The 13,390-nt window shown below is 49.0% G+C and overlaps 1 protein-coding gene across 1 annotated transcript in view; it reads right to left on the bottom strand.

Moving 5' to 3' along the window:
• EPHX2 (epoxide hydrolase 2) overlaps nt 1-13,390 on the bottom strand; it is a 47,359-nt gene that overhangs the window by 7,364 nt on the left and 26,605 nt on the right. The window contains exons 11-12 of the mRNA XM_008049108.2: nt 12,961-13,072; nt 626-697 (exon numbers count right to left, since the gene is read on the bottom strand). Coding sequence (XP_008047299.2) covers nt 626-697; nt 12,961-13,072 — 184 coding nt within the window. The remainder of the gene's footprint in view (nt 1-625; nt 698-12,960; nt 13,073-13,390) is intronic.

Raw genomic sequence — 13,390 nt, 5'->3', positions numbered from 1 at the left:
GTGGTGGCCGTGAGCGTGCCACTGCATTCCAGCCAGGGTGATGGAGTAAGACTTCTTCAAGATTAAAAGCAAAATTAAGATAATGAGTTTACCAACAACTGACTCTGGCTGAGAAAACTACTAAAGGAGGTACTTCAGGAGAAAAGAAACTGAAGTCAATGAGAGCAAGTGAGATGCAAGGAGTGCTCAGCAGAGAAATGGAAAACACGGGAAAAAGTCTAAGCGGGTCCTGACTGCACAGAAACGATGCTGCTGCTGATGACTGCTGACACCTGAGACGGGAGGGCACGGGTTATGGAGTTGAGGCGTCCTAAACTCCTTTGGTTGCTCGAGACAAAGTTGAGAGATATCATTCCCTTTGGACTTGGCTAAGTCCACTGTGCATATTAAGATGGTAATGACGGTCATAGTACAATTTCTGTCGTTATTATAATCATCCTGCGACCTTGTGTGACAATGAGGATGTGACTTTGTTCCACTAAGGAGAGATCAGCAGAGTGGGGACCCCATTCGCCTTGACCACGGAAGTCAAAGAAAAGAAGACCAGACCGTTCCTTCCCAGGTCCTGCCATACCCTGGGTACCCCACTTCCAGCAGTCCCGTCCTGGGCTCCCCCATCACTCACCTCATCGCTTGCTCTGAAGAAGCTTTTGAAAGTTCGCGGCAGGTTCTGCTCCAACTCGGCTTCAGCCACGCCCTAAAACAACCAAGAAGGCAGAAGGAGGGCCCCCTCGGAAACCCTGGAAACTGTTCCTCTCCCCCATCTGACCGAAAGCAAGAAGCCCCAACCACCGCCCCACCCAGCCCAAGTCTCATCAGAACTGCATTCATTTGAATTCTCATCTTGAAACACATTTTTTCTAAAGGTTAAAGTAAAATATAAGATGCTAAGGATGCTCCCTGCCCCAGGGTCCAGAACTTTCCTGATGGAAAGTATCTATGTTTATGGATGCTGTCTTCTTGTATTATTTTTGAAATTCCTACAATGAGAAGCTATTGCTTATAATAATCCCTTGAAAAGAATGGGAGGGGTGGCCGGTGCAGGTACAAGCTGGGGGCTGAAGGGTGGGAGAAGAGGAAAGGGCTCTGAGGGTCCTGAGAAGCCAAGTGCAAGTGCAAGAGCCAGAAACTGTAAGTCAAACCCTGTTCCATTCCCGCATCTAAATCCTGCTGTAGAAACTTCCAGACCAACTCCTTTGATTTGGGCCTAAATGATCACAGACCACAAACTGCCAGTGGGTTGTCTTCCTGCCGACGGTGCGGCAGGCTTCCACTGTTTTCTGGTTTTAAATGTATTTTGAGATGGGGTCTTGCTATGTTGCCCCACTGCCTGTTTCACACACAGTTCTCTGGCTGTTTCCAGCTCTCTGACTTGAACGGGTGTTATCAGCTCTACAGACACCAGGCCTTTTCTCCGACAAACTGGTTCGAGAGATGCCAATGTACCAAATTGGGGTCCTTTTGTGATGGTCCAGAGGGTGTGGGCTGGGTTGGATGAGAACCAAAGTGAAGTGTCCGGTAACGGAAAAGTCCGGGGTGGGGGAGGCTGGGAGGAGATTCCTGCGGGAACTGGAGTCGGATCCTTCGCCTCCCCTTCCCCCTTCCTTCCTCCCCAAACCCCCATCTGGGAGCAGTTCAGCAAAGCAGACGCTAAGAGCAGGGGTGCAGGGACGAGAGACCTATCAGTGGACCCCACGCTACTGGCGGGGGTCTGGTCCTTGGCTTCTGGGATCAAAAAGGACCATTTTAATCCAACCTGTCTTTTCTGGAAGTTGAGAGCCCTTGCACCTGAGAGCTGTTGCAGAAACAGCTTAGGGAAAGACAGCTGCCCCTGAGGCAGGGTTCCACCCGGGGCAATGACTCAGAAATAGCAGCCAATCTTCTGGAACACAGTCCCCAAGGGACCGGCGCTGTGGGAGGGACCTGGATAAGGGTGGCTATGCCAGCCACTTCTCTCTCCCCCTTTTCAACCCACACGCACCCAGGCATCAGTTAACCCAGATTGCAGGATGCTTTCTGAGTAGGCTCCCACTCGCCCACTTTCCGGTTTAACAAACCATGACTTCCACGAGCGGCCCAACTTCTCTGTTTGCCCTTCAACGTCCCACCCAAACACGGCCTTCTCTGTGAGACTCTGCCTCTGCCCCACCAAAGGATAACTCCACCCTTCTTGGAGATGCTTTCCTGGGTCCACCCTGAAGGCTGACTGATGTTGTTTCCAGCAGCACCCGTGGCAGCTCCTGGGATAAAGTTGGGGTGGAATGTATGTTCCCAGGGAGAAAGATGCTACAGCCACGGCTGCAGAGTGTTTCTTCCGGGGACCTGTGGTCCCCAGTCCTGGCACTCTTAAGAAAGTCCCTTCTTTTGTTCCGCACACCCCTCCTCGTGAGAACTCTGGATCTGTGTGATGGTGACAGAAAAGAAGGAATGGGCACATTTGTCATTGGTGGTGCTGCATCTGCAGCTAGGGTTTTTTCTGATGAAAGCCATGTCTGCTTGTTAACGACAGTCCCCTCCACTTGGGGAGATTCAATTATCATGGAGAACCAGTGGTGGCCTTCTGCAATGTGAAGATGAATGCCACGGGAAGAAGCATCTTTAGGTGATCGATGGAAGCCCTGGTCAGCCTGCGTGTCACCGCAAGTCATTATTCTTATTTATTGAGAGCAGTCCCCAGCCCATAGACCGCTGCTGTTCATGAGCTCAGGGGTGCACTTCAGTGTTTGAAGGAGCCCGCAGGAGCCTAGACAGGGCTTTGCCCTCAGATGACCCTGAGAAGAGCAAACAGATGCCAAAGGCTCCAAAAATCAAAGAGGGTGAAAAGTAAATACCTCTGCCCATGCACATAAAAGACCAACAGGGAGAGTGGGATCAAGGTGAGCTCTGTAAAGGGGGGAAGGTGACGCATATCCTCTGGTTGTGTGCCCAGCTGAGGCCACACGACTCTCTTTAATCCACAAAAGGAAGACTGTCTTTAAGTCCCACAGACCTGTGATAAATGCCCTGTCTGCCCAGCTGGATCAGGGCTCCTCCTTTTGTGTTCCTGAGCACAGAAGTTAAAGGATAGACTTTAGAATCCAACACATGTAGGTTCAAGTCCAAGTTCTGACACTTAGTAGCCAGGCAATTTCCTCCGCTAGAACCTCAGTTTCCTCGTCTGTAAAAGGGAGGTTTTATAAGGATTAAATGAGATAATACCAGTTTCTTACAATGTCTGACTTGTCATGTAGAAAGTATGCCAATAAATAATTATTACTATCATTGTTATTTCCATCACTGAACTTATAGAATTGTGTGAGAATTGTCTTTGTTTGGATTTCCCCTCAACAGGTTGTGAATTGCTTATGGACACACACCGTACTTGGTCATATTTTTATTCCTATGGGCATAGCATGGTGACAGCAGGCGCTCAACAAAGGCTAGATGGATGGGAAGGAGAGAGGAAAGAGAAGAGGAGAGGAAGACTGAGGAGCATGAGGTGGACGCTTTGCTGGGGTGCCTTCTAAATGACCACATGGTTTGTGGCTCTTATGTTTTTCTGCCTCCACCGAGAGCTCATTTCACCAAACAAGTGAATTCACCTCCAGGAGACCAAAACTGAGCCGTCACCAGCAGGGCCAAGTCAGGGGAACAAACCCGCTCTACTATGACCCCAAACCTAATCACCCGGGGCAGGCAGACTGGACGCAACTGTAAGTTCTAAAATAAAGCCCCAGAACAGAGCCTTTGGAATCCCTGGGTTCCTGGAGTTTGGTCCAAAGAGTTCCCGGAGGTTGTTTAAGAACAGAGAGTTCCTAAGAGACAACTTAGGAACCATGTGAATGACTTGGAGTGAACCCAACCTTAGAACTCATCGGAATTCCAAGAGTGGCCCCTCTCACTACCCCCTCCCTCCTTCTTCCCTCCCTCTGTTTATTTTAAACTTAAAGCCACAGAAACTCATGTTAGAAGGAAACTTCTAGTTCTCGTCTCCTTCAGTTCCCATGGCTTCCAGATCATTCTAGCTTCCCCCATATTCCTGAGACATAGTTCCAACTGTCTGGCGAACGTTTCCATCTAGATGTAAATCTTGTCATACTCCTCAATGTGATCATTCAAATTTGCTTTTTAAAGAAAGGGTAAATATCAGTTGTGATGAAATATGGTTTATTCATATGCCAGGGTCATCACATCCCAAAGCAGTGACAAAAACATAGATCTATGTCCCAGACTCCGATTCCTGTGGGTGTGGCCTTGTTTGGAAATGGAATGTTTGCAGATGTAACGAAGCATGAAATGAAAAATCTCAAGACGAGGTCATCTTGGTTTTAGGGTAGGCCCAATGACGGTGTCCTTATACGAGAAGGGGAGGGAGATTTGAGACCTACAGAGACACAGAGGGGAAGGCCACGAGAGGACAGAGGCAGGGACTGGAGTCACGCATCTGCCAGCCAAGGAACACCAAGAAGCGCCAGCAACCACCAGGTTCTGGGAGAGAGGCATGGGACGGGTTCTCCCTGAGAACCCCTGGAAGGAGCCAACCCTTCCCTTGCCTTGAATTTGGACATCTGGACTCCAGAACTAGGAGAGACTCTTTTCTGTTGTTTTAAGCCACAGGCTGTGGCATTTGCTGTGGCAGCCACAGGACACTGAGACATCTCCTCTGGGAGTATCTTGGTTTGGGAACTGCGGGAGGTGGGTGGTGGGAAGGGAAAGGGGCCAGCGTCTGAGCTCAGTCTCCCCAAAAGCAGCAGGTGTGCTGACGACAGATGGGGCCTGGACGGTCGCCGGGGCCTGGACGGTTGCCGAGGCCTAGACCTCTCGTCCCCACCCCCACCAGGTCTCCCGTGTACATATTCAGTTTGCCGTCAGAGAAGCCGCAGCACGGCAGGACATGACGAAGGCGGAGTCTGTCTCGACTTTCCGTTCACAGTGCTGGTGGGGGGGGCGTGCTTAGTCACCGCATGTGTCAGGGAGGTCCCCCCAGGCCTGAGGGTCACTCAGACCCCTCACAGGTATCACTTCCCTCTTTGCCATCCATCTGGGGTTTCTCCTCCCTAATCTTCTCTTTTGTTCTCTCCCAGGGGTAGGCCAGGTCTGTCTGAAGAGATGCAGTGAATTGCGTCCATTGTTTCAGGGCGGAGACAGTGGAGACAGCCACTTAAGTCAAACTGCAGCTTCCACAAAGCCCAAGTTCAGCCCGCTCTCTGCCCTTCACGCCCAGCCTCAGGGACGCCCGGGAGGGGAGACCGGCTCCTGCTCCCTGCAGGTTGGGGCCAGCAACTCTGCTTCGTGTCCTCTGTCCACCTTGACAACAGTTACCCCAGGTCCTCTGAAACCCTGGGGCAGAGCTCTCTCAAGTCGGGCAGAAGACACAGCCTGGGGTTCGCCCCTGAGGTTGAACGTGCCAGCGGATGGGGGCGTCTGAAGTCTGGGTCAAAGAGCCAACTGTTTAGCTCTGACTCTCGGCTGCTGGGCTGGTCAGATAAGAGAGAGATGGAAGCCGGGCTCGGTGGCTCAGCCTGTAATCCCGCGCCTTTGGGAGGCTGAAGTGAGTGGATTGCCTGAGCCCGCGGGTTTGAGACCCGCCTGGGCAGCGAGACCTCATCTCTACAATAAATCAAAAAATCAGCCAGGCGTGGTAGCACATGCCTGTAATTCCAGCTCCTTGGAAGGCTGAGGCGGAAGGATCGCCGGAGCCCAGCAGGTCGAGGCTGCGGTGGCTGGGAGCGGCCACTGCACTCCAGTCTGGGCAACCGAGTGAGACTCCGACTCAAAAAAAATAAAAAAAAAAAGAAAAAAAAAAAAAGAGAGAGATGGAGAGGCAAGACTCAGGGGGCTCTGGAAGGACCCAAGGCCCTGGGGTACCCCCCTGCCACACTCTGAAGGCGCCAGCTACTGCTCCTTCCAACAGCGCTGAGTCAGGGGGTCCATCAAACAGAGGCGGATTCTCAGGCTGAGAGATTCCGGGTCAAGGTCAGGCAGATTATGAATGAGAATGCCAGACTCCAAACTCCACGGTATGTGGTTTCTTTTAATATAACATAACACAACACTGTCAGTTTAAGAAAATGAAAAAAAAAATGCCAAAGGTTTCTTCCATGAAAGGTGCAAAACTTCAAGTCACGATTAGTTAAAGCCTAGTGAATAAGGCACTTAAAACGTATTATTCAGCTGTGAGAAACTATCAAAATAATATCCCTCCACAGAGGACTGGTTAATAAACCTTGGCCCAACTCTATTAAGAAACACCATGAAGCCGTTTAAAAGAATGAGATAAATCTGTATGTGCTGACGGAAAAATCTACCCAAGATCTATTAAATGAAAAAGTAGGATTCCACTTATATTAAAAATGGTACACACACACATGCACCCACACACATTTGCTAAAAGCATATGTCAAAAAATGTCTGGGAAACACCAAGCTGCTAATAATAGCTACTAGTAGCTTCTAGATGGGTAAAGGGAGATTTAGCTTTTGGCTTTACACAACTCAGATTTCTTAAAAAATAGCAAACATAAATTACTTTATGACGAGGGAAAAAACCCGAAAACGTAAACCCTGTAATTGCCCCTGTGTCCAGTAGGAGCTCCTGTGTTCTAGAGATAAGCGAAGAAAGACAACACTGTGAGGGAGGAAGAGACTGATTTGTGGAAGTTGGGGTTCCCTCAGCCTGTTGAGACCTCCTCCCTTCACTGCTGCCTATAATTTCCTTTTCCAGCAAAAACCTCATTAAAAAGTGGGCAACGACCCGAATGCATATCTCTCCAAAAAAAACACAAACGGCCAACAAACATAGGAAAAAATGCTTGACATCTCTAATAGTCAGGGAAATGCAAATCAAAACCACAACGAGACATCACCTTACACCAGTCAGAATGGCCATTGTTAAAAAATCAAAAAATGTTGGATTTGGAGAGAAAAATGATTGGATGCAGAGCAATGGGAGCACGTACACACTGTCGGTGGGAGTGTGAGTGAGTACAACCTCTATGGAAAGCAGTGTGGAGATTTCCGGACAACTAAAAGTACATCTACTCTTCTACCCAGCAACCCACTACTAGGAATCTACCCAAGGGAACAGAGGTCATATTAAAAAGATACCTGCACCTGCATGTTCATCGCAGCAAAATTCACCATTGCGAAGATGTGGAGTCAACCTAAATGCCCATCAACCAGTTTGTGAACAACGGAGATGTGGTGTATATATGCCCTTGAAATACCATGCAGCCATCAAAAAGAATGAAATAATGCCTTTTGCAGCAACTTGGAGGGAATCGGAGAACATCACCCTAAGTGAACTAACGCAGGAACAGACAACCAAACACACATGTTCTCACTTATAAGCAGGAGCAAAACTACAGATCTGCAAAGACATAGAAAATGCTATAATGGACGGAGACTAGGTGGGGGAGGGAAGGGGCAGAGGGACAGAAAATCACCTGTCAGGTGCAATGTGCACAGGTGGGGGTAGGGGGTACACTTAAAGCCCAGCCCCAAACCTATCCGTACTCCCTAAAACGATTGAATTAAAGAAACAGTAATTTCCTTTTCTACATTTTCTTTCTGTTCCTAGCTCCTCATCTGGTTAAATACTTAAACCAAAGGGGGCCTGGTGGCCTGAAACGTGCCTCTAGCGTGCTGTATGCTCTCAGACACACACAGGTGCCTGCCACTCACCTGTCCCCAGAGAAATGAAGACACATACAGTTTAAGGAGAAGCAGAGAGGTGTCGGGAGGTGGGGGAGGGCAGGGCCCACAGGATATACCTGGCATGTTCTGATGGGTGGGGGGAAGGTGGGGGGCTGTGAGTATCCTCCAGGCTAAGCGAGGGCTTTCGGAACCCTGAGAATTAAAAGATGAAACAGGTCGGCTGGAATCACCCAGCTTGATGCTACAGGCCTTTGCGACCAGAACTGTCTCATATGCATTCATTTCTGGCTACACAAATGGAAACCTGTTGTCTCTTTTCTGAAAAGGAAAGAAAAACAAACGTTTTTCGTTTCCACCAGACTTGGGAGTTTCCCAGGACAAGACAGTCAACACGTTGGCTAAGGGCTCATGGAGTTACTGGTGCCGAGTCTAAACCCGGAGTGTATCTAAGACTCACCCTGCAGTGCTCTGCAGAGGAGGGCAAGGAGGAGGAGCGACGCGGCGCACCCAATGCACAGATGGAACCTTCCGTAGGCTTCATGAGCCTGAGTCTTCTGGGCAGAAGCAGGAGATGCCACTCATGCCTCCTCCTGGCTGGGTGGGACAGGGTTAGGAGAAGAGAGGCAGGGAGGAGGGCTTCCCAGCACCCACCCTGAATCAAAGGGCTGTTGGACATGTTATTGATGATAATTCTTGGCCTGAAGTCAGCTTAAGTTTGAAGCTACTACCTGTTAGAAAACCATCAGAGACCAATCTTTTGCAGATGAGGAAACGGAGGGTCAGAGACAGGATGTGCCTTTGTCCACTTGTTCCTTCGAGAGTAGGTCCAGGCAGGCTGGTGGAAACCCCTGAGTTACTTCTCCTTCGGGCCCAGCTCTGTGCCTATTGTGGTAAGTTTCAGCTGCTGGATTCACCCCAGCCTGGTTGCTGGGTGCCTTTTGATGGCCAGATCACTAATTTGAACACCTAACATTTTCCTGCCAAGGGGCTTTGTTCTTAAGAACAAAACCATCCCCAAAACCCTCGTTGCAGATTTTAAACCCAGCTGCTACAACAGAATAATAGAAGTACTGATTGTTCCACAGTAACTTTAACAACCTTTGAAACAAAAAAATTGGCCCTTACTATGGTGGCAATTACTAAGCATCTTTCCACAAAGGTCACTTTGCATCAGACTTTGAGTTTATCCTGATCTGTCCTTCACCTCTCTGCTTGGATCCTCACAGCACACAGAATAAAGTCCAAACGCCCTTACAGTGTGGCTTAGTGGAAGGCAAGTGGGCTTTGGAGTCAAACAAGCCTAGGTCGATATCCTGACCCCTCACCTACCTGGTCTTGGCCAGCTGGTTAACCTCTCAAAGCCTCTGTTTGCTCAGTTAAGATGGGAGAAAGTTCCACAGGGTTGTTGGGAAGATGAGAATCAGCTGGCACATGGTCACTCAAAAAAAAGAGTCTTGGAGCTGCAACCCAAGTGTCCACGAACAGATGAATGAATAAACAGAATGTGATCTAACTGTACCCTGGGATATTATTCAGCCTTAAACAAAGGAAGGAAATTCTGGCACGGGCTGCAGCATGAACGAACCTTGAGGACCTCATGCTGAGTGAAATAAGCCAGACACAAAAGGACAAACCCTCCACGATTCCACGCGTCTGAGGTCCCTAGAGACGTCAACATCATTGACAGAAAGTCGAATGGGGGTTGCCAGGGACTTGAGAGAGGACGGAATGGGGAGTGAGTGTTTTATGGGTACAGACCTTCAGTTTAGGAAGATGCAAGAGTTTGGAGTCGGATGTCGGTAATGTTCGCACATCAATGTGAATGCCACTGAACTGCGCACTTAAAAATGGGTAAGACGGTAAATATGATGTTACCTGTATTTTACCAAGATTAAAAAACATTTCTAAATGAGCTAAATCCTGTTGCTAAATACTTTAAATGCAGTTTGATCAAATCATGACATCATAAAACGATTACTCGGTATCCAAGAGGGACTGGTTTCAGGACCCTCCCCATGAATATTAAAATCCAAGGATGCTCAAGTCCCTTATATCACCATGTAGTATACACCTACAAGCTCCATACACCCTCCTGTGTACTTCATCTCACTTCTAGATTACTCATAATGCCTTACACAATGTAAATGCTATGTGTGTGGGGGGGAACCCCAAAAACCTGGAATTATTTTTGGAGGGCGGGCTGCTTGTAGTACAGGATTCCTCCACTAGGAGAGTGTTCTAGGAACCCATTGGCATCCGTGTACCAGCTAGCATTGTTGTGAGAGGCTGTGTCCGGCTTCAGTGAATATTTTTTTTTCCTGACATCCTTTCAGTGTGTCTGTCTGTTTCATGATGAGCACAAGCACACGTGTCCACACTGCACTGAGTGTTCAGCAGTTTTTTTTTTTGGATTAGAAAATATAGTTTATTTAGAAAGTAAATGTGAAAGAGAGAGAAAGAGGAGATTCACCTCTCCAAGGTACAGGAGGGGGCCACAACCAGGAAACATGGCCTGGCCGCAGTTCAAATAGCCAGGGCCACACCACAGCGTAGCAAGGCAATGTCCTATTCAGCCGTGTTTGGCCCAAAGCAGCATGAGCCCTCTGCTCTATACTCCCCAATCACCCCATCTTGCCCCGAGCGACTTTTTTAAAAAACATTTTTCTGGACAAAAAAAATTCTCGAATGGAAATGTTTTGCCAATGTGGAAAAGGTGAAACAAAAAGCAGTAGAAGCATTCAAAGGCATCAGTAGACCAAAAACTGTTTTGAGAAGTAAAAAAAGCATTTCGATAGGTGTATTGCAGCAAATGGAGAGGACTTTGAATGTGACTGAAACTTAAACATGTAAGAATACACAATCTTTTATGAATAAATTCCGGTTTTTTTGGGTCCCTCCTTGTAAGTAGTTGTGAAACTGCATTGTTTTTCACTGTATTATTTTTATTGTTGTACTGTGTTTTTTTTAAGCTTTTGGATTTTTTTTTTTAAGTCAGAGTCTCACTCTGCTGACCAGGCTGGAGTGCAGTAGCATGCTCACAGCCACCACAGCCTCAACTTGCTGGGCTCAGGCCATTCTTCTATCTCAGCCTCCTGAGTAGCTAGGACTACAGGCGCATACTATCACACCCAGCTAATTTTTTGATTTACTGTACAGACGAGTTCTCACCAAGTAGCACAGGTTGGTCTCGAATCCCTGGGGCTCAGGCAATCCTCTCTCCTTACCTCCCTAGGTGCTGGGATTACAGGTGTGAGCCACCACCCTCGGCCTTCTGCTGAATTAAGGCTCTGATAAAAGTTAGAGATTCTTCCCTAGAACAATACATGGACACACTAAATTCTGTGGGCATGCCTGTAATCCTGGCACCTTGGGCGACTGAGGCAGGAGGATCTCTTGAGGCCAGGAGTCTGAGACCAGCCTGGGCAACCGTCTGAGATGTACACGGATGACGCAAATACTTCGGAGAGGGTGACAGTCAATAAATCACACCGAGACTGGGATTCTGACTTCCAGTCCAGCAGAAAAGTCTCCCATGGAGCCAGCCGTGATGGGGTGATGAGCTCAGAATGACTCTCTACCACCTTTGGACATCGAATAGGAACCCGGCTGACGTTCAAGGTCTGGCACAAGGATACCTCGCTCCTGTCCCGCTCCAAGCAGGTCGGTTTCTCACAGTTTCCACCTAGGGCATTGCCCTTGTTTCCCCTCACCAGGGCATTGTCTCTTTGGCCCTTTCCCACCTATTCTGGGCTGAACTGTGCTCCCCTCTCCCCAGAGCTGAAGCTTTAACTCTCGATACCTTGCAATGTGACTGGACTTGGAGAGAGGGTCTTTAAAGTAAATTGAGGCCATGGGTGTGGCCCCTAATCCCGTATACCTGGAGTCTTTATAAGGAGAGGAGATTAGGACATGGATACACACAGAGGGACGACCATTGGAGGAGACAGGGAGAAGGTGGCTGTCCACAAGCCAAAAAGAGGCCTCAGGAGAAACCAGCCGTGCCTACAACTTGGTCTTGGACTTCCAGCCTTCAGAACTGAGAAATAAACATCTGTAGAATTTGTTACAGCGGCCCCAGCAAACTAACCCATCATCCACATCATAGCCATCCCTCAAGAGCGAGCCCTACCTCAAACTATTTAAGGACATTTTGATTCCATCCAAGCCAAAGAAAGATTGCGGCTTCCCACATACCGGGCTGCAGCAAGGCGGGGCCTGGTCTCCCTGCAGGAGAAGGGACACAATACGTGCGGCATCTTTTCAAAACACTGCTGAGGCCCTTGGGGCCTTCCAGAATGAGTCAGGCTATCGACTGAATCAAAAAACTCCCCTCACACAGGCACCATCTTGTCTATGAGAATTGTCATCAGAGAAAGAAGAGTTACTGGTTGAATTGAAACTGGGATGGCTTTGGTCCCCGTTGGAAGGTTCCCCCTAAGGGAGCAGAAGGGCGGAGGCTGAGAGCGGGATGTGAAGAGATGCTCTCATGATCCTGTTTAATTAATTCCGTCCATCCTTTTCTCTTTGGAGTAGGAAGAGATGAGGACACACAGAGGGACGGCCATGTGAGGAGACAGGGAGAAAATGGCCGTCTACAAGCCATGTGTTCTCCCCATATGGAATTTCCCAGATGTAGGTGGACATTGGGATCCAGAGCCTGCAAACGAAAGAGTAGCGGGGCCCCCTCACAGAAGAGGGCAGCAGCAGGGGCACCAGGCCAGATGACAGTGACTCACGACGCTGTGGACAGCAAACCCCCATGCACGGTGGCAGGGACTCGCCAACGTGTATCACCCACTTCCAGGGAACATCTTTGGCAGGCATCTTTGTAGCATGTGAGTTGGTACCTAGAAACATCCCACGCTCTTCAAAGCATCCATGGGACCCACTGCAAGACCCTTAGGCCCTGGTGCCGCCATCACAAGGCTCGCCTCTCAGTGAGCAGAGATATCAGGTCCCCGTGAGAGACTAAGAGCTGTCACCAGTAAGAGGTGGGTTTCAGCAGCCTCTCACCCAGAGAATGTGAAGGGGCTGGCAATCCACAAGCCTCTCCACTCCACAACTGCTGAGATGCAGGAGGACCCATTCCCTCCAGGGATTCCAGCCACCTCCCTCCCCTTCGCCGTCCCCAAAGCACACACACAGAAACATGCCGTCACCTGGAAAGGGTGACGCAGCCAATTTCACCAGAGCCCGTCTGTAAAATCACTTCTGACTAATGCCGCAGAAAATTAAAGGGGTAGAGATAAAGCAGACGAACAGGAAGGGGAGAACGAAACAGACAAACAGGGATGCTGGCATCATTGCCCCCAGGGCCCGCACTTACTGGTTCTTGGAAGTAGAGCTGGTAGTCAAACACTGGGTTCGCTTTGATGGTCTCCATGGGGGCCACTTTGGGGTTTGCCGGGATGAAGGGAGTATTCAGACTGGCCACCGCCCTGCAGACATAAGAGGCAGCGAGATACAGACCCTGCAAGAAGACAGTCTACAAGAACCAGAAAGGACCTCGCACATCAAAACTGACACTCAGAGTGGGAACGTCATACACACAAGGTCTCACACTAGGAATGTGTGGGAGAATGGGATCAGAACCCAGATTATTTTTATTCCTAGCCTAGTGTTTTTTCCCCCACTAAGCTGTGCTATTTCTCACCTACTTGCCTTAGACACACACACACACACACACACACACACATACACACACACACACATGCACACTACATGTACTATCAACTCTAATTAAAATATGGAAACAC

This window comes from Carlito syrichta, unplaced genomic scaffold (genome assembly GCF_000164805.1).
Source record: "Carlito syrichta isolate Samal-C Ts95f unplaced genomic scaffold, Tarsius_syrichta-2.0.1 Scaffold130537, whole genome shotgun sequence".
NCBI classification, from domain to species: domain Eukaryota; kingdom Metazoa; phylum Chordata; class Mammalia; order Primates; family Tarsiidae; genus Carlito; species Carlito syrichta.
This window is presented reverse-complemented; position numbering and strand designations above follow the sequence as displayed.